At 41.0% G+C, this 22,065-nt stretch overlaps 1 protein-coding gene across 5 annotated transcripts in view; it reads left to right on the top strand.

The window, feature by feature from the left end:
• Positions 1-22,065, top strand: part of RARB (retinoic acid receptor beta) — a 960,987-nt gene that overhangs the window by 391,973 nt on the left and 546,949 nt on the right. For all 5 annotated transcript variants that reach the window (XM_089690941.1, XM_089690911.1, XM_089690935.1 and 2 more), the window contains one exon: positions 12,679-13,179. In XM_089690941.1, coding sequence (XP_089547067.1) covers positions 13,002-13,179 — 178 coding nt within the window. In that variant the 5' untranslated portion in view covers positions 12,679-13,001. The remainder of the gene's footprint in view (positions 1-12,678; positions 13,180-22,065) is intronic.

The raw sequence follows: 22,065 nt of genomic DNA, 5'->3' as shown, positions 1-22,065 counted from the left end.
CCATTTTTCATCATGAAAAATGAATGCAAAGCGTTTTCCCGGTACTCAAATGGGCTTGATACACCATACTTTGAGGTTTCGCATAAAAGAAAATATGTTAGACACTGCTGCAATAATTTCTGCACAGAGATGAGCTGGAACACTTCCAAACACCACAAAAAAAAAAAAAAAAAGACAGCTAATCTCAACAAGTACTGCTCTCTGTGCTTCTGCTCTCTCTATTTCTCTCAAGATGTCTGAAATAGTTAATTTTTTTACTGTTTTTCAGTGCAATCTGGGCATTTTGGAAGGTCTCCTGAGGTTATCTTTAAAAAACGCTTCTAAACACAAACGCGGCTAAACAGATGTTTTTTAACCTACATTTTTCAGCAGTCAGTTGTTCAGAAGTGTTTTCCAAACGTCCCGTGTACATGGAGCCTAAATCTGCTGATTTGATTAAGGCTGCATTCAAACCTAGGCATTTTGAATCATGAACAGAATCACTGCGATTCTGCCCACGATTTCAAAACGTTCGACTAAAATGGCAAAATGATCATGCAGATTTTAGATGCCATTCATTTGAATGGTACTGTAGGCTCCATGCACACTGGGCATTTTAATAGCGCTGGTAATGCTAGCTGTGTAAAGTCGCATTAAAAACTTGAGTTTTTCAGCGATTTTTTTTTATTAGTGTTTAGCCGTGTTTTTTCAGCATTTGTGTTTTTTTTTTTTAGTCCAAGAAAGTCCAAAAACACTGGTTTGCCGTGTTTTTCAGTGTTAGAGCATTTTTACAGTGAAGAAACTTCTCTAGAAACACACTAGTCCTGGGTTTTTTTTCCAGCCAAAAAACTGCTGATTACAGTCTGTGTGCATGGACACATAGGATAACATGTTGGGGAGTTTACTGGCTGTAGAAAAAACGTCAAAAGCCAAAATGAGCAGCTGTAAAAACGTCCAGTGTGCATGAGGACTAAAAATGCCCTGTGGTTCTGGTCTTTTTTGGGTGACAAGCTTCGCGTTTTGTGGTTTGCCGCGATTGCAGTGCAATTTATCTCGCCAGAACTGCACTGTGTTTTAGGTGCCATTCAAATGAATGGCATCTGGAATCCACATTGTGCTGTTTGCCATTTTAGTAGAGTGCTTTGAAATCACGGGCAGAATCGTGGTAATTCTGCGCACAATTCAAAACGCCTAGGTGTGAATGCAGCCTTAGGGTTCATTCAGGCACATGCTGAGACCCACCGCATTGTACTGCATCTTCATTGACCTCGGAGCTGGCAGCCTATAGAAGCAGATGAAGGGGCTGCATTGACACCTTCTTGTTTGACATGCAGACAGGAACAGGTGAATGGATCCAAACACACAGGAGTAGTTTTACTAAAACTGGTGCACTCAGAATCTGGTGCAGCTGTGCATAGTAGCCAATCAGCTTCTAAGTTCAGATTATTCAATTAAGCTTTGACAATAAAACCTGGAAGCTGATTTGTTTCTCCACAGATCTGCACCAGATTTTGCACTCTTCAGTTTTAGTAAATAACCTTCACAATGTCTGCATTCAGATCCATTGTGCAAATTATATCTTTTAGGTTTTGAAGTCTACACTAATGTATTACGCATAATTTTATGAGGCTTTAATTTGGTAGCAATATGGATGCATATATTTTTATATCTTTGAGTTTTAATGTGAATAAATAGTAAAAAAATGTACAAACAGATTGCCTTTACCTGTGAATTTTGCAGCTACAACTTTTACGTAATTTTTGCAACCCCATGTTCAGTTAAAGAGGATTTTCACCCCCCCCCCCGCCCTTTTTTTTTTTAACCCCTGCTTACCTGGTTGCAGGTCCTGCACATGTAATGTATTCACCTGCTCAGCGATCCAGCATTGAGATTCACTTCTTTTCTACCCCCTGGTCCTGTGCTGCCATTTTCTGTGACGTCATCGGTAAGCTGCCTGCTCTGCAGTTCAGTCGGCTGCCTCGCGATGCCACACTGTCTGGCCCCGCCCCCTTCTTTTTTTCTCAATGAACGACTACATATCCCAGGATTTACAGTGGGCAAAGTTCATGCCATTCACCTAGGCAAATGATGTGCATGGAGAAGGGAGGTGAAGGCAGATGATGCTCCAAAAATTTAAAAATCCCAATTTGCATAGCACAGGAGGGGAGGCAACATCTGATTGAGGGTGAAGATCTGATTTAAGATGAAGTTTACTCAGGTTGACAAGATCCAGATCATCTTACAACATTGGTGCAACCTAAGCATTCTTTTTAGAAGGAAATATTTTTATACTTTTTTGTAGGAAATATATAGTTTTTTATATATTTTTTTACACTTTTTATTTACTTTTTTTTTTATTTCATGTTATTTCTTCATGGGGGCCTGGATCCAGTCAGTGGAGATAAGATCCAGACACCCCATGCAGCAGTGCTTCTCAGAGTGACCTATTGCTGGCTGCGATCAGCCAGCAATATATAACTACTGTAGTAGCAGCGATCTGCTTCTGTAGGGACAGACTGGTCAAAGGTGCAATAGCTTTGCCTAGGCCTCTATACTGACAGCAGGAAAAGGCAAGTAGGATATTTGGTGCACTCCGAGACGGAGTAAGGAGGTAGATGTGGCTTCAATAGTATGCATAAGCATATAATAAATGGTGATGGGATTAGGGAAAATAAATCATGAACAATATACTGTGATAAATATACAAATAAAATGTCCTTAGAAGGAGTCCTACAGGAAATTCTGATGCACCATGGAGTAGAGGTAGCCAGCCAATAATGAGGCCCTGTAGAAGATCAGGAAGAAAGAGGCGGCGCCCTCTAAGTACAGTATGAAAGCTTTTTTAATGGATCAAAAGTGTAGTAATACATACCACTCACAAAGCTTAAGTAGGTTTGTGCTTGTAAGTTAATAAGCATCCGCTGCAGTGAAGGAGTGTGAAGTCTCTGTATGGATGGTGGTCACTGGCATCCTCCTAGTTCCGGGATTCCCTCAGTTGAGACATCACTTTCCGGTCACGTGATGGCGGGGGCAGGCATGCGTTTGGAGCATGCGTGCTCCCTCATCAGGCCATTACTACACTTTTTATCCATTAAAAAGCTTTCATACTGCACTTAGAGGGCGCTGCTTCTTTCTTCCTGGTCCTATACTGTCAGGAAATGCTGTGATGTCAGTTTTGATGTTGATATATTCGTGGTGTATACAATATGCAGAAGTATAGTATTACATTCACTTCTACTGCAGTATGAAGTGACCTGTAGAAGCATCAAAAGCCCAGGAACGGATGGTTAGTTTGCTTAGTTATTTGCTTAGTTCTAGATGCCGATTGTCAGAGGCATGCAAGCGTGAAACATGGACATGTAACACAAAAGATGCACCAAAAACACAAACACAACGCACTTTTGATGTGTTCCCTTTGACCTTCAAAGGAAGGTGCGTTTTTGAAAGATGCAGCTCTTTTCAAAACAAGTGTACCCACAACCCAGTGATGTGAACAGTTGCATAGGAATTAAAGAAGATTAGTTTTTATCTCCACGGATGCCTGTCCTCTTCCTGGCTCTGAACAACCAGCGCTGCAATGTTTAATAATTTCAGATCTCTGGGGTGATTTAGACCCCATGTACACGAGTTTAAGAGCTTTTGGAATTTTTTTGCCAAAGCTCCTAAACTCAACTCCATAAAAAAAGCCTATGTGTCCATGTACACATAGGCTTTTAGCAGTGTTTAGGAGCTGCCGCATTTAGGTGAGATTAAACCTCCGTCTCCTGAATGCGTAAGAATCGCGTTTAGGATAGGAACATTTTGACCACCAACCGCGGGAAACTGAAAAACGCGGCAAAATCGCTGTACCGCTTTTGCCACGATTCACGGTTTCCCACGGCCGGCGGTCAGGGTAGGCTCGTGTACATGGAGCCTTAAACAGTTGAGAAAAGTTTTGTCATTGCACTGCGTGCAGCACAGTCTCTGGTAGAGAGCTTGATGAAGGATAGAATTCTTTCTACCTTCAGCCCTTTAGAGACGGTGTTTTATTTATATATATATATATATATATATATATATATATATATATTCATTTTAAAACATCACTTAAAAACATTTACACAAACATTTTTATAAAATTGACATAGAATCATTATAGCTTAATTTTTACTTTGTAGCAGTGGACACAACAGTATTTTCTGGGTTTACATAGTAGGGAGAGTAAAAAGCCTGTGTAAGTTGAAAGGTTTGTTTATGCTAATGCATGTACAGTATATAATGGCACATGACATAACTGACATGTCAAATTGCACATTATGATTACACATTTTTAAGAATGTCTAATCAAAATAGATATGTGTAGTAGACCTAAAAATAACACCTTCCCGTTTCATTTCATTTGGCACAAGTATTCCCCAAAGTTCCTCCTTCACTGCTGCATGGCAGAATAGAAATATCACCTCGGGCAATCTGTTGTCTACAGCTAAACACTGAACTTTCAGAAAAATTTGATACTAAATAGATGTCAAAACAACCAATTAAATTGTCTTTCAAAAGCATGCATGCTGTTCTGTATTTCATGCCAATAACAATCTATTTGAATTAATAAAATTAGTGTTTCATATCATAACATGTGAAAAAAAATGCAGCAAGGGTCTGGGTATATATGAAAAACGAATATACCCAAAATGGCCTACAGAGGTGAGATTAAAGTGACACTAAACAATATCCTTATTCTTCAAAAATAATCCATACAAACTCAATACTTTATGACCCTGCAATGTATTTTTCATTAAATTGTTTCTTACTGTGTTTTTCTGCCTCCTTGTAACATCCTCCATGAGCTCCCAAAACCTCTTCCTTTCCCCCTTACTTTTCTTTGTTTGAAATGAACAGTGCACATTAGTTGTGGTCTTGTGCACTATGCACATTACAGATCTCATAGTCCCTAGTCCTTCTTGGGAGCAAGAAAAAGAGGGTGGCTACATACAGTGGGAACATGGAGAATGGATGGCACCCTTTATCAGGAAGTCAGGTGACAGAAATATGAAGGTTTTTAGGAGGCCAAGAGCAATAGAAGGAACCTTTCCATTGGTTACTTCAGGGAGAGGTTTGGATCCAGAACCACATATGAAACCGAGGCTTGGTATTTGTGAAGCCTGTTTACATCGAGGCTTGGATTACATCCTATATCAGAATGAGGCTTGATTTAGAATCAGCTGACCTAGAGGCTGGGTTTCCCCTGTTTACTTGTGTGTATAATATATATATGTAGATATATATATACACACATATACATACACACGTGGTGATAAGCAAAGGTTTCCATGCCCCCGATGACGTCAGTTATGACAAAACGCGTACGGTGGAGCTATTGTTTATGAAGTCACCACGCTCATCTCAACCAGGAAGTGTTTGGACTGTATCCCGGGACTGGAGTCTTTTCATGGTAGGCACTTTATCTATTAATTAATGTGAATGGTTAGTACTTTAATAAACAGTGTTTTATGGTTTTACGCTATGTGGTTGTCCTTGGCTTTTTTCCATGTGCCTGGGGGATGTTCTTTCTCACTGGATGAGACGCTGTGAATATTAACCATGCTGATCTGAGATCTGTGTCCACTCATTTTGGTAAGAGTTCTTGTGGTACCTAAGGTGGTGGCTCAGCACTGGTGGAATTTGTGGAGGAAAGTCACTATTCCCTGCATTCGACTTTCACACATATCACATTGGTACTTCTAAGATTTTTATTTATATGGACTTTATGTTTTTATTGATTTATTATGATTTATATGTGATGTTTTTATTCTTATTAAGTTTTTCTGTTTAATAGAAGGAACCTGTTTAAAGTGGGTTTACTTTTTCAGAAAAAAAGTTAGCTAACATTCTGCACTCTAAAATTGTGCATCTCCACAAATTAGGATTTGGAAATTTACAAATGTTATTGACTTGTAATTGAACCATATCCCTGCCAAGTTGTTAGTTTTGAATAGTGGGCAAGGTTGAAACCTTAAAGAGTAACTCCACTTTTGGTGAGAAAAAAACATTACCCTCTGGGTGATCAACAGAGGAGGTCATCCCAAGTGACAGTAGAAAGCCCCTGAAAGATGCCATTGTTGTCCTCCAATTTAACCTCCCTAGCGGTCTGATTATTTCAGATTTTTGGTGCTGAAAGCGGTATCATTATTTTGCATGGAAATATGTAGTTTTTTTATTGTAGGCTGTAATTTTTAGGAATAACTCACTGAAATCTGTCCGAACAAGAGTCTATTAAACACCCCGGGTAGGATAAAACTTGAAAAACGAAATCATAAATTATAATTTAATAAATAATCATAAAAAATTATAATATAATAATAATACATTTAATTCAATAATATAATCAAACCAAAAACACTGAAATTTGAAATAGAGCGCCAAGTTCGCACATTGCTGAGCAAAGTCGCAAAATTGTTTTCAGTGTCTGATGACGAATTTCCCCACAAATCATTATCACTCAATTCTGCAAGTGGTTCTGATTTACTATCGCTGTTCTCTAGCTGATCTAAACCCGCTTTTGGCCTAAAGGGACACTTTTTGGACGCCATGGACGTTTCTCAGTTTCCACGCAGAAAGAACAGACAAAATGCAGGCAGGGCACAGGACAAAGCACTCGGGACAAAATGTATGTGAAATGGGTTGAAACAGCAATGTTTTGCTATGTAAAATTTGTTTGGAAAAAATTACATTTTTTAAAATTTTCAAATTTCCTGCCGCCGGCGCCCATACGTCCCGACGTCAAAGGGACCGGAACACAGAAGCCGGATGCCGGCATCTGCCGGAGGAGATGGCCGGGGACGCTGCAGGGGACACATCGCGGGAGCGAAGGACAAGGTAAGCTCTGCAGGGACTCCCTATGCAGCGCCGCATGGTAAGCCCGAGTGTAGCTCGGGGTTACCGCTTTTGGTACTGACATTTTACCCCAAGCTACACTCGGGAATACCGCTAGGGAGGTTAAGGCGCCTAGCTGTTCTGATGATACACTGGTTTTTTTACTTTCTGAGTTGTGGACCTGAAACAATATGCAGATTGGGAAAGTTGTCAAAAAAGTCAAAAGTCCTTTCCTGTTTGCTTGTTTGTCGATGACTAGTATTGAAGCCAGGGGACCTGTATGGTATCCAGACAACTAGCATTTTCAGAAGGAGAGATCACGCATGTCAGGTTTCCTCGAAATATACTGTACATTGTAATGATTTGTAGTGTTGAACTGTATTATTGCTGTATTGTCTCCCGTTATATTGTAAAGCGCTGAGCAAACTGTTGGCGCTATATAAATCCTGTGTAATAATAATAAGCTTCAGTGGGGTATTGTAGTGTTTTTTCCATAAGCATTCATTTTTAGTTTTGTTATAAGCTATTTTTTTAATTTGTATTTTATTTGCATGCTTTTCCATGATTCATATATTCTATTCACTTCTTTTATAGATTCCTTGTCATATAATTCTACAAATATCAGTACACCAGACCAGTCCACCTATCACAGTAATTGCAAAGTGTTATTAAGCAGTAAGCCCGGTCTGCATATGTAGCTAGCAATTATGTCTGTCACCATGTACACATATAATTATCAGTTATAAATAGAAGCAGAGGAGGCAGAGATGAGTGATGTGAACATGGAGTGCCTTCAATAAGTGAAGACAGAGACTGACAAGTTATTTTGTCTGTGGACAGAGATAGGTGATGACATGGGTCTCACAGTTCCAAAAGGCAAATGCAACTCGTGGGACAGGCTGCACAAGAAAGATGAACAATGTCTAATGTGTCAGTACATATTCAGGTAATGGAGAAAAAGGAAAGTGTTCTATGCTGTACAGGGAAGTGCTGCCAGCTGTCAATGAATATAAAGGCACTGGATACTTGTCAGCTTGCACAGTAGGAGAACATTACTATGAGCAAAATGTGATGCACTCCATTCCTTGCTAAGCTTTGATCACTCATGCCTAAATATGAAATGGCTTTTCAAATACACCCATGGATTAAAAAAGAAAAAGATGCATAAGAACATATAACACATTCAGATCTGTATGCTCACATGTGTAGAGGTCAGGGCGGGGGGGGGGGGGAGCAAATGGGAGGATAGAGCTGGTGGACTCCACACATAGAGTGGTAGCAGATGGGAGGATAGAGATGTGGACACTGTACATAGGGATGGGCATTCTCATATCGCTTCCTCAGCGTGTAGGCATTAGAGCCCATTGGGAGAACAGGAACTGGCATCATGTCATTCCTAATATCAGGGGTTACAAGCAAAAGCAATCAATGAATGTCTAATGCAGTGATGGCAAACCTTTTAAGACCAAGTGCCCAAACTGCAACCCAAATTCCATTTATTTATTCCAACGTGCCGACACTGCAATTAAACCTGAATATTGAGGTTTTAGTTTCGAAAAAACAACCCATACATTAACATCTTTTGTCTTAAAAGAAAACACAATAACAGACCTTACATTGACCTCCAGCACAAGGGAGCAAAGTTCCACTGACCGCCAGCACAAGGGAACAAAGTTCCACTGACCGCCAACACAAGGGAACAAAGTTCCACTGACCGCCAGCACAAGGGAGCAAAGTTCCACTGTCCGCCAGCACAAGGTAGCAAAGATCCACTGACTGCCAGCACAAAGGAGCAAAGTTCTACTGACTGCCAGCACAAGGGAGCAAAGTTCCACTGACCGCCAGCACAAGGGAGCAAAGTTCTACTGACCGCCAGCACAAGGGAGCAATGTTCCACTGACCACCAGCACAAGGGAGCAAAGTTCCACTGACCACCAGCACAAGGGAGCAAAGTTCCACTGACCACCAGCACAAGGGAGCAAAGTTCCACTGACCACCAGCACAAGGGAGCAAAGTTCCACTGACCACCAGCACAAGGCACAATTTCCACTGACCACCAGCACAAGCTAAAATCTTGTGTTAATAAAAACGAATGTAAAAAAACTCACAGTCAGTTTAATATATAAATCCTTGGCAGTGCACTGACATGCGGCTGGTGACGTCCTCGCTTGGCATGGATATTCCTTTCTAAGCATGCGCATGGCCCCTGTGTGTGCAGTTATCCGATGCTCGGCTGTAGGGGCAGTGCTGGTGCGACTTGGCTCGTGTGCCGACAGAGAGGGCTCTGCTCGCCACCACTAGTCTAATGCAACCCATAAAACAGTGCAACTGTGTTAAAATCAGAAAATTCACTCTTACCTTAATCCAAATGCATTGTATTCCACTGTACCCAAGGTTTGTAGAGGGAATCACATGTTCATTGAGGATTACTTCCTGAAAAAAATACTCAATGATACTGAAGCTTCCAGTGCAGGTTTAAATATGAGTGCAGGTTTTGAGATACCAGATTACTAGGTAACTGCAGTGGAAAAGATGTAAAAGCAGCCGGACTGCAAGCATGCTCAGAAGAAGAATTCGAACACTCCACGGCTGAAGCTATACTAAATCCAAAGGTGGCACAATTAGTAATGCAAGTGTACAGAAACAATTGAGTACTGACGTGATACTTTTTTATTTGCACTAACATACAATTTTGAGGACAAGCTTTCGGGGTATGTCCCCTTCTTCAAGGTCCAGGCAGAACTACTCCCCGAAAGCTTGTCCTCTAAATTGTATGTTAGTGCAAATAAAAAAAGTATCACGTTAGTACTCAATTGTTTCTGTCGCAAGTGCGCTAATACGGCTACAATCACCTCAAGCATAATGCAAGTGTACAATCCAAACGCACACCACACGTTCCTGCGTTAAAAATGGCTGTGTGTATAAGTGGGTGCTGCAGCGACCGTTGGTTGGAACAGAACAGAATCAGCAAGGGAAAATGTCACCAGCACACCGAGGATCACCAATATGGGTCCAAACGTTTTAACGAACGGTACATAGGTACAGCAAGGCAACGTTTTGGAGTCTCGCAGGACCCCTTCATCAGGCATGTAACTACAGTATGTGATCGTTCATTAAAACTTTTGGACCCATATTGGTGATCCTCGGTGTGCTGGTGACAATTAGCAATGCTTCGCTCGATGCAGCCCCCTTAGACTGGAAAATCTCCAAAGAAACTGTAAAACCACTCAGGAGGGCTCAAACACACCTTGTGCATTACCACCTATATTTATTTTTAAATGTAAAGGACAAAAACGTATTTACAAACAAAAATAGAAAACAGGCTTATCGAATCACAACTCCAGCCATGAGGCGATGTCATCTAGCCATCCATGCATGCTGGTAAGCTGACACATTTCAGGGGACATACCCCCTTCCTCAGGCTCTGGGCACAACCCCCCCCCCCCCCCTATACACACACACACACTCTCTCTGTCTCTCTCTGTCTCTCTCTCTCTCTCTCTCACTGCAAGGGTTTAACACTTGATCAGTCCAGGAGATTGCAGAAGAGGCTGTATTGCTTACCTTTTTCTTCACTCCCCCCATCACAAACAATATAGGGTTAAAATCCCTGAATTGGGCATGATGACAAAGGAGGGCCCGTGCACAAATAAAGAGTTTCATTAGGAAGAGGAGAGCATCGGAGTCTTACAGTACCCTCTAGATTTAATGAGCATTTAACCCTTGCAACCTGGAAACCTTTTGCTGTGATTTTTTTCTAAAAAAATCTCAGTGTACATCCTGGTACATGGTAGTGCTTAGGCACTCATGCCTAGATATATCTGCAGTATGAGAGGCATTGCTGCCTGTGACTACAAATCTCATTTGATTTGGAATAAGGTCAGGTGATGTCACTACTGTGCATTGTAATGTTCTCCTTGCTGGAGAGGAATATGTACCTGATGATCTACAGCACAGGTGTCAAACTGCGGCCCTCCAGCTGCTGAGAAACTACAAGTCCCATCATGCCTCTGCCTTTGGGAGTCATGCTTTTAACTGTCAGCCCTGCAATGCCTCATGGGATTTGTAGTACCTCAACAGCTGGAAGGGCCGCAGTTTGACACCCCTGATCTACGGTATGTGTTACTGCTTCTGTGCCATCCATTCTGTGGGTCTGTGTTTTCTTCTCCACTCCTGCTGCTTCTGGTCCATTATCCCACCAGACATTAAATGGGCAGTTCTGACGTGAGGATGCAAAGCCCTGCCTGCCCCCCCACACACAGACACAGTGCAGAACAAAGCATGGTAAGTCAGTAATGACTAAAGATCAGCTGAAGAGAGACCACAGGCAACACTGGTGTACTTCATCTTTGCCCACTGTTTTTTAAGCGTAGCTTCTGTAATTTTTCTACCTCCGTTTTCCCTTGGCGATGTGGCCAGTAACAGATCTCCTACATTGGAGTGCCCCCAATCTAGGTGAAGGAGCACAGGGGGCACCTTTGGACAGCAATATTGACAGTCTGGTGGTAGGGAGTGTTAGATGTACTAGCAGACTTATATACACTAACCAATTGAAGACAAATTCCAGATCAAAGCTGGTCATTGTAAACACCTCTGTCAAAGGTAAATCGTTTGTCTCAACACTCTAACTGCTACATTTGTATGAGAGCTTGTTCTGTTGAAGAACAACAGACTTACTGGCCAGATTACCAGATGAAAATAAAGGAAAAAAAGCCTTGAAAAGAAAACAAATGCATTCTCCACTTACACCCTGTACTTGTGAAGTCCTGACAAGATACCACCTTTTGCTTGTATTTGATTGATCATAATAGGTTGTTCATTGTGGCTACCTCCTGATTATTTGTTCTTTTTTGAGCTTGTATACCAAGCTGATCTCTCTTATCTATAGCAAAACGTATAATTTGTATCTTTATGCCTTGCAAAGTTGCAAATGGACTCTTTGTAAGTCTTATATTTTGTTTGGTTATACTTCTTGTTCCATCAATAAACAATTTAAGGGAAAAAAATTAAAACAAATGCAGCTACCACACCTAAGAATTGGTAAGCTGCAATATAATAAATATTTGCTTTTCAGTTTAATACCTCTATAAGGCTTTTCCCATAAATTCTGGGTCTGGGTTCTGGTGGTGTATGTTTAGGTTTTTCAACAGGTACAATTGTTCACTTTGTGTGGGAATAATAAAATGAATCATAATAGTTGATGATGGGCGGACTGACAACTCATGGGGCCCCCGGGCAATAGGGGATCATGGGGCCCCTGTGTCCTTGCCCAAACTCAAAAAAGCCTATGAAAAAGGTACCAGGGGCATCTCATGGGGCCCCCTACTGACCCCGGGCCCTCGGGCAGTGCCCGAGTTTCCACATGGTCAGTCCACCCCTGGTTGATGATAATAATTATTACTAGTAGTAGTAGTATGTTTTCTGTTGGTTAAGTCGAGTCCTGACATCTCATCATCCTGGAAGGCTAAGAATGTGTGTGAAATTCTGGCTCAGACATATCTATGGAGACCAAGGTTTAACAGTCCTTAACTCTCTTTTCATCATTTTAGTATATCTAGGTCATTGTTTCATGTGTAAGGCATCTCTTCCCTTCCTGAAGAATGCACAAGACAGCAGATATTTCCCAAGACGTTATGTGATTTGTTTATCACTGCTGCAAATGCATTAATGAAAATAGCTTTCTGCTTTCAGATTCTTTCATTTTTTTTACAAACTGCCACAATTTCTATTTTCAAAATCTGTACTCATTAAGTTGTCTTACTAAAGAGCAAGCAGTCTATTATATTTGATGCTCCCTCTAAAAGATTTTGATGTATTTATAGATTATATTTACTTTTTGTTCTCTTTTAGATTGAGATATTCATCTAGAAATGGATCTGTGAATAAATATAACTACATTGTAACCAAAACGGGGATAAAAGCGACAATTCAGCGGAATTGGAAGCACAGAATTAAGCCAGGAAATTTTATTTTTTTTCCCTGCGCAACTTGCAGCTGAAGACATTCATCAGATCTTATGTGATTGTTACCGGAATCATTCCTCAAGCAAGCTGAATCTCTGTATACATTTTTAATGTGTTTCCACTTGATAACAAATAACTAGTTATTTGTCAGCTGGAAGGGATGGTGCATTCTATTCCTAGATGAGTTATTGTACACAATGATATTTTAATATGACAACCAGCAGTCGTTCATGTCCTCTACCAGCTGTGAACGGACATATGAGTCACTATCCAGCAAGCCACTATCCCTTTCTCTTTCCTCCTGTTATTGGTGGACTCCCGCTGCCGGCCCTTCATGGATTTCAAGGTCATCCTCCCACAAGTAGTTGCAGCACCCCATCTCCTGCAAGTAAGTGTAACATAACTTCATTTTACATACTAAACTGAAAATGTGATTGTCTAAATATTTTGTTGTTTTATATTATTAAAGGCGAACATAATGAAGAATTGTTGAGAGGTTGGCTAGTAAAGTAATTTGTTCATTATTATTTTATTACCTTCTAAAACCAGTCTACATATAAAAATGCAGCACAAAACAGAACAAAGAATAAAAATGTTTTTATTTGCTGTTGTCAGAGTTTTACGTAATTCTGGCTAAAAGAGCACTTATTGGCAACTAGGGGTAAATAAATCAGTTTTTATTGTGTTATTGAGATATACATATACACACACTGTACTGTGCAAAAGTTGTGAAAAGATGTGAAAAAATGCTGTAAATTAGGAATACTTTCAGAAATAGAAATAGTAATAGTTTATTTCTATCAGTTAACAAAATGGAAAGTAAATGAATAGAAGATAAATCCAAATCAAATCAATATTTGGTGTGACTACCCTTTGCCTTCAAAACAGCATCAGTTCTTCTAGGTACACTTGCACACAGTTTTTGAAGGAAAGCGCCAGGTAGGTTGTTCTAAACATCTTAAAGAACTAACCATAGATCTGTGGATGTAGGCTGCCTCAGATCCTTCTGTCTTTTCATGTAATTCCAGGCAGACTTGGTGATGTTGAGATCAGGGCTCTGTGGGAGCCAAACCATCATATTGAGGACTCCTTGTTCTTCTTTACGCTGAAGATAGTTCTTAGTGACATTGGCTGTACAGTTGTGACCAAAATTATTCAACCCCCAATGCTGTAAAGGGGTTTAGGGACTATAGTGTACATTTGGAATTGTATTCAGAATCAAATCCTACAAGGACGTTGTAACTACCCAAATGCAACTAAAATGACATCAATTGTTTATGTAATACAGTAGTAAATGGTTCTTATGTGGTTTCTTCATTGCCACAATTATTCAACCCCTTAAAGACTACCACTCTGAAGAACAGAGGTTCATACAGGTGCTTTCCATCAGGTATTGAAAACACCTGTGGATGTCACCGAGCAGCAATCAAGCATAATAAGCACCAATTAGGCAGCTTTAAAATGACTGTGATACTCAGCTCCTTCTAGACATTTACTGGTGTGGTTACAAACATGGTGAAGGCAAGAGAATGGTCCAGGAAGACAAGAGAAGAGGTGATTTCTCTTCACAGGAAGGGCAATGGCTATAAGAAGATTGCAAAGATGTTAAACATACCAAGAGACACCTTAGGAAGCATCATTCGCAAATTCAAGGCAAAGGGCACTGTTGAAACGCTACCTGGTCGTGGCAGAAAGAAGATGCTGACTTCGACTGCTGTGCGCTACCTGAAGCGTAGAGTGGAGAGAAGTCCCCGTGTGACTGCTGAGGAACTGAGAAAAGATTTGTCAGATGTGGGTACAGAAGTTTCAGCCCAGACAATAAGACGCACACTGCGTAATGAAGGCCTCCGTGCCAGAACTCCCAGGCGTACCCCCTTGCTGTCTCCAAAGAATAAGAAGAGTCGACTGCAGTATGCCAAAAGCCATGTGGACAAACCACAAAAGTTGTGGGATAGTGTTCTGTGGACTGATGAAACAAAATTAGAACTGTTTGGGCCCATGGATCAACGCTATGTTTGGAGGAGGAAGAACAAGGCCTATGATGAAAAGAACACCTTGCCTACTGTGAAGCATGGTGGAGGGTCAATCATGCTTTGGGGCTGTTTTGCTTCTGCAGGTACAGGGAAGCTTCAGCGTGTGCAAGGTACCATGAATTCTCTTCAGTACCAGGAGATATTGGATGGAAACGTGATGCAGTCCGTCACACACCTGAGGCTTGGGAGACGTTGGACCTTTCAACAGGACAATGATCCCAAGCATACCTCCAAGTCCACTAGAGCATGGTTGCAGAGGAAAGGCTGGAACATTTTGGAGTGGCCATCGCAGTCACCAGACTTAAATCCGATTGAGAACCTCTGGTGGGACTTAAAGAAAGCAGTTGCAGTGCGCAAGCCTAAGAATGTGACTGAACTGGAGGCCTTTGCCCATGAAGAATGGGCGAAGATACCCGTAGATCGCTGCAAGACACTTGTGTCAAGCTATGCTTCACGTTTAAAAGCTGTTATAACTGTAAAAGGATGCTGTACTAAGTACTAAGATTGAATGTCACTTGGGGGTTGAATAAAACTGATAATGCTGTGAGCACAGAAAAGACATTTGTGGTTATTTCATTATAACTGTTATGTTATATTTGTCTGACCTACAAGTGCCTCTTTAATGTAAATGTAAGCAAGATGACTGAATGATCAAAAGCAATGTCAAACTGGCCAAAACACTCAATTTCAGTGGGGGTTGAATAATTTTGGTCACAACTGTATGTTTGGGGTTGTTGTCGTCCTGCTGGTGTCCTCAATGCTGACAGATACAGACAGGTACATATCTTTCATGCCATACCATCAGGAAGGTGGGTGATTGGCCCCAAATTTATTCTGTAGCAGGACAATGACCCCAGCCATGCATCCAGTGTCATTAAGGATTACTGTATCTTCAGTGTAAAGAAGAACAAGGTGTTCTGGCAGTGATGGTTTGGCCCCCACACAGCCCTGATGTCAACATTAAGTCTGTCTGGGATTACATGAAGAGACAGGAGGATGTGAGGCAGCCTACATCCACAGAAGATCTATGGTTTGTTCTCCAAAATATTTGGAACAACCTACCTACTGAGTTCCTTTAAAAACTGTGCAAGTGTACCTAGAAGAATTGGTGCGGTTTTGAAGGCAAAGGGTGTCACACCAAATATTGATTTGGATTTCTCTTCTGTTCATTTACTTTCCATGTGTTAATTGATAAAAAAAACAAAAACTGTTAACACTTCTGTTTCTGAAAGCATTCTTCCTTTACAGCATTTTTCAAAACTGCCTAAAACCTTTGCACAGTACTGCGTGTGTTGATATAGTACACATTTTAGATTTGCTAGCTTTTGTTAAATGTTGGACTAGTGTATGAAGTTACATATGGCAGATGTATGAATATACTTTTACTTTTTTCAACTTTTCTTCTATAATTGCATAGTCTAAATCAGTTTCTCTAAACTGCACGTGTTTATATATACAGCTTTACAGCAGCATATATTTCCAGGTTCTCCTGCTGTCCTTCCATTTATTTGAAGAACACACAACATTTCAATACACTTTATATGCGTATATGTACATATGTTAAGGGACCCTTTATACTTTTTATGTTCTTAACTTTACATATAGAAAAGTTTTTTTTTTTCAAATATATTATCTGCAAAAAATCAAACTTTAATTCTAAGCTTAGTTTAGGTAACAGAAGTACCTCTGGTTGGTTATGAACCATTGGGTAGGAAGCTGTGAAGAAGTGAATTTGCAATGCTCATAAGCAACATTTATTATTTGTTGTTTCCATGTATACAGCCTTTTGAAGCATCTGTTTTGTCTAATTCTGAAGATGTTGCCGTTTTGCTATGTTGGAGTCATACACAGATGAATGCTGTGTCTATCTGCTCGTTCTATTGGCAGGCTGACTCTACATATACAGTATATATTACATAGATAGTTAGGTAGATTGACTAAAGACAGAGATCCACCGAGTTTAACGTGTGTGCACATGTTGCTTCGAATTCTGATAGATTGTGTTTACTGAGAAACACATCTAAGAGCTTTTTGAAGTTATCTACAGTCTCCGGTGATACCGCTAACTGCAGAAAAGAGTTCCACGTCTTTACCTCTCTAACAGTACAGAACCTCTTATGCAGTTTAAGATTAAACCACTTCTCGTCCAGTTTCATTGTTAGGCAGCGTGTCTTTTTCAGAGACTTTAAACAGTTTGTTCCTGAAACTACAGTCATCACTGATAGATTTGTCTTTTGCAATCATATCACTTTTGGCTCCTGGGATTTTAGTACACCTAGGAGGCACAGGTGCAGTGTCCAGCCTGGGCCTAAAGTGCTTCTTCTCCAGGGAGAGCAAGTTTCATTTTTGTAGTTATTCCTCATAACTGAGGTTCTGTAGCCCCTTCCTTTCATGAAACATTCACTCAATTTTCTAATTAAATATTATGTGAAATACAGTGTGTGCATCTTGAATATATCTTGCATAGAGTAGCTGTTTAGTAAAAAAAATGTCTAGACTGCCATTTTTTTTTATGATGCTGTGATACAAAGGTCTACGCATCAGTCAACAGCTTTCAGAAGTATCAGTTAATTCCCTTTCTTCTGCTGGATATAGTGTGGTGGGAGCCTTTTCCTTAATGTATAAATTATTCTCCCCAAGGACTCAAAGCTCTACAAAACAAGGTTATTAAACAAGGTTATTAAAACAATATTGCGAACGTAATGGCTAATGAATGCCATAAGTTTGAATAATCAACTATATATTTAAAGCAGAACTCCACCCAAAAGGGGAAGTTCAACTTGTCTGCCTACTACGCCCCTACACTGCCACATTTGGCAATTTTTTGGGCGGAGGGGGTAGTGGGTACCTGGTTTTGACAGGTACCCGCTCCCACTTCTGGGTCAGATTGCCGTGACGTTCAGCCTCCTCTTAACCCCTGCAGCCTTCTGGGATACTTCAAAGGTCCCAGAAGACTGTGTTCGCAAAGCGCAGTTGGAAACCAGCTGTGAAGCTTCAAGCCTTCATTTCCGGTTTCCCTTACTGAAGATGTCGGCGCCAGCACCCAAAGCGGGGTTAGGACATCGCTGGACCCCCGGCACGGGTAAGTGCCTTTATATTAAAAGTCAGCTGCTACAGTATTTGTAGCTGTTGACTTTTTATTTTTTTTTAGGGGAGCCTGGAGCTCCGCTTTAATATGATTTTAAATATCTCTGGATTGGACTGGGAAAGCATTCTCATGTGTTTGAGAAGGCCCTGCACCTAATATTTTATATTAATTATCATTTTTCTTTTATTTATTTGAAGAAACAATATAGCTTCCGTAGGTCCTTCAGATAAGAGGATCTTAGGTTATTCAGTGCTTTAAAGTCAACAAACCAATCTTAAATTTTCTATTTTATTGATATCCATTGGCAGCTGTAAAGAACTAGGGTAATGTGTAAGTAGTGTGACATGTTTGTCAGCCTATCTGCAACTTTCAATACTTATTCGCCATACACAACTATGCAGGTGGTTCGCATTTAGGGCAGCCCATTCATTTCAGTGAGCTGCCCTATGTACAACAATTTCACATAGTGTGGGCACTTTTTAAAACTGCATTGCACTGCAATGAATGGCAATAGGTAGCCTTGTGTTGCAGTAAGATTTAGCACGCGTGTGTTGACTGGTGCATTTTGGTTTCCATTAGGAATGGATGGTGCCTTGCCAGCTACAGCATATTGTGTTTTCATGTGCTGCTTGAACATCCACAGTATCACAAACATTTCCACGTTTCATAAGTGTAACTTAAGTCTTACTATAAAGGTCTGAAGGCCTTTTTCTGATGACCCTGCACACTAAGCTTTACAGTAATGTATGTACTTGCAGTAACAGATCTTCAGAGAGAATAAAGTGCTTGATGCTTACAACATGATAAAGGGGAAAGAGAACATGAGATCAATTGCAATGTTGTTACAATTGCTGTGTATGTGTGCTTCCATCATGCACTAGCCCAAGGTTATGCGCATAGGCTGAGTAGTACAAGGCATGTGCAGTAACAGTAGGCTATTGGTGTAGCTCAGCGGTCATTAAATGGCGGACCGCGGTCCAAGAACAGTCCGAGCAGCGTTCCCTTCTGCACCGCCAGCCCGCCAGACTGGAATGACAAATCCACGGCTCAGCAGGGTGGTCGTCACGGCAACTGATGACATCATGTGTGCGCCCTGCCTCTTGCAGCTCACTATCTCTTCGGCTCCCGCTCCCTGCCTGTACACAAGCGTGCAGCTGATCCTTCAGCAAGGATCTCGGCAAGCTCCTGTGTGCCTTCAAGGTAGGATGTGATCTTACAGGGGCACTCTGATGGGCACATTTAATGTTGAAGGGTCATGCTGATGGTCACGTTTAATGTTAAGGGGCACTCTGATGGACACAACATAGAATGTAAAATAGTCCCTTATTTTATGTTAAGGGGCACTCTGGTGGGCACATTTTATGTTAAGGGGCACTCTTGATGGGCATATTTTATGTTAAGGGGGCAAAAATGGGCACATACTGTGGAAAGGGGCACTCTGATGGGCACATGCGATGGAAAGGGGCACTCTGATGGGCACATGTGATGGAAAGGGGCACTCTGATGGGCACATGTGATGGAAAGGGGCAGTCTGATGTGGAAATATGATGGAAAGGGTTACTTTGAGTTTAAGGGGGCACTCTGACGGGAATACCTGATGTAAGGTGCCACTGTGAATGGGATACCTGATGTAAAGGGGCACTCTGATGGGGACAACTGATGTAAAGGAGCACTCTGATGGGCACACCTGATGTGATGGGAATAAATGATGTAAAGTTGCACACTGATGGGCACACCTTATTCAGACCTCGGCCAGAAGAAAATTTTAGTGACTGGACCTCCTTGAATTTTAATTCAATACCCCTGGTGTAGGAGTTTGTATGTGAGTTGAAGGTCACCTCAGTTCTGATACATTTCATTCAATTCAAAAGGTTGCAAAGCTTAGGTCCTCAAAAGTATTGCTTTCATCAGAGAAGGCTACACCAGCCAAAATGCATGGTAGTAATTCTACATGAACCCAAAGCCTGAGGTTTGAATCCCTACAAGACTGTGAAAGACAGCTATGCTTTTGGAAAATTCTTTATGCCAAAAGTGAAAAGTGCATTATTTTAAACTTTTATATAACATAAATGACCAACAACATTCTGCTGTTATTTGCTGTGTCGGTATTGAATGACTCTACTGGTATTTGTTACCAGAGTGTGAACATTGCTGCTTGCCTTGTTTAAGATGTGCAATTATTATCCATGTAGGTTAGAAATATGCAGCTTATTGATCCCAGACATGCTGGGGCAAGGGGTGGACAGGAGGGTCAGGTGTCCTGGGCGCAGCAGAGCAAAGGAGGCAGAATGAACGTAGGGCGGTACGCCCATTTTTTGACATGCATTAGTAGTGAGTGAGAGGGCAAAGTTCCACATCCTTGCACTGGGTGCTGGATAGACCTGTCTGATCCCAGAGATCAAGTACAGTGAACATTTGTGCCAGTTGGTGGTTTAAACAAAAGTTGGAGAGATTATGGTTTGCTATGCCATAATAAGCAGTACTTTGTTGATTACTATGCTAAATGAAATATGCAGGCTACCATTATGGGGCATCTTCTTCTGATACTAAGTTCCAGGCTAATTTAGTGCCTCCTAAACTCAGAAGTTCTGATTTATCTGGCTGTATAATTTTCCTAAATCTGAGGCTCAGAAACTGCTGAAGCTACAGATGAGCAAAGCATCCAACATGTTCATACAGGTGTCAGCAATGGCGGCAGCATATACCATTTTATCCATCATGGGTTTCCATTAAACACTACACCATAGAGTGTGCACACAAGTATAGGGCATGCGATACTACGCAGGAGTACAGTCAAAGTGAATGTTGTGCAGATTGCCGAAGCACTAGACCAATATTTTACATAGATCTCCTATTTAATTTATTATTACCATTATTAACATTATGTGAACATTTACTAGTTGGTGGTTCACATTCAGACTTGCTTTCCATAATATTGTGCAATAACAGAATACAGTGGCAGCAGCCACAGAGGTTCAGCAGCCTTATTCATCTATTGGGCCACTTTATCATACAGCACTTTATTCTTATGTCTATGTTGGTGCAAGACTTGTGTATTTACAACCCAGATCTGAGGTCCTATACTTTCAAACAAAAATCAGACTGTCTTTATTGTTTGATCGGCTGTGACAAGTAAGAAAAAATGCTTTAACAGAATAACGGTAACCTTCTATTTATGACTCTGTACCTTGACTTCAGGAACAAAACACAAAGAACAGATGCTCAAGATTCTCAGTAGAAGAAGAAGGCCTCAGTTCGTTCCTAAAGCAATATTAGTCAGAAAGTTGCTACCTTACTGCACACAGATGTGTTTTGAGACCTACTGTCACTTTTTTTTTTTTTTTATCTGGGCTCTGCTTTTTTCTGCTGGTGGGGCATATTTGCCTTTTAATTTTTGGAGTTCAAATTTTCAGTATACCAGGATACCTACCTTGGGACAAGGGGATATTTTTGATGCGCTCGATGCAAACCCTTTACAAACTGTAACACTATGCATAGAGGCAGTCATGTATCCAAATTCACTCTGCACAATTGCCGCTAAGTTGTAGTTTTTCTAGTGAGAAGCCCACAAATGTGTTTCTAATCTTAAAGAGAAACTTTATTCCCCCCCCACCCCCGTTCTTTTATCTGGTAAGCTATGTTGTCCTTGATCCATATAGTCGTCTGTGCTGCAGGTCTAGTTTTGTCCAGGCGCAGTTGTCACATTCCGGGTCTGGCAATGCCATCTTGGTACTCATTGATTCGCTGCCTCTTCTGGGTGTAATCAGCTGGCCTACGATGAGATGTGCCAACTCTACTCACCAGCCTCTTTTGAAGCCTCCTCTGATATGTGACAGGGGTGTCCCAGGATGCTGTGAAACAAGGGCACCTTATACTTGCCTAAGAAAAATGGCAGCGGGCCTAAAATGAAAAATATGTACACAAAGAAAAAAAGTGTTTTAGATTGCGAAGGGAAAGGAGTGCACAGAAGTCAAGTCACTCAGATTAGTGAAGGCCCACTTTAAGTTACCAAATTAAAAATTCTAGGGGGTTTATGTATAGAAATCTACATAGCAGTTCACCCAGTGAAAGTTTGTGTACATTTATTCTGTGTGAATGGTGGCAAAAACAAATGTTATTAGGCTATTTCCTGTTCTGGTCAAATGGGCACATT

This window comes from Staurois parvus, unplaced genomic scaffold, assembly GCF_062004578.1.
Source record: "Staurois parvus isolate SC_StPar_1 unplaced genomic scaffold, SC_StPar_1.0 ptg000021l, whole genome shotgun sequence".
NCBI lineage: Eukaryota > Metazoa > Chordata > Amphibia > Anura > Ranidae > Staurois > Staurois parvus.
The sequence above is the reverse complement of the archived record's forward strand: the minus strand, read 5'-3'. Positions and strand labels throughout refer to the sequence as shown.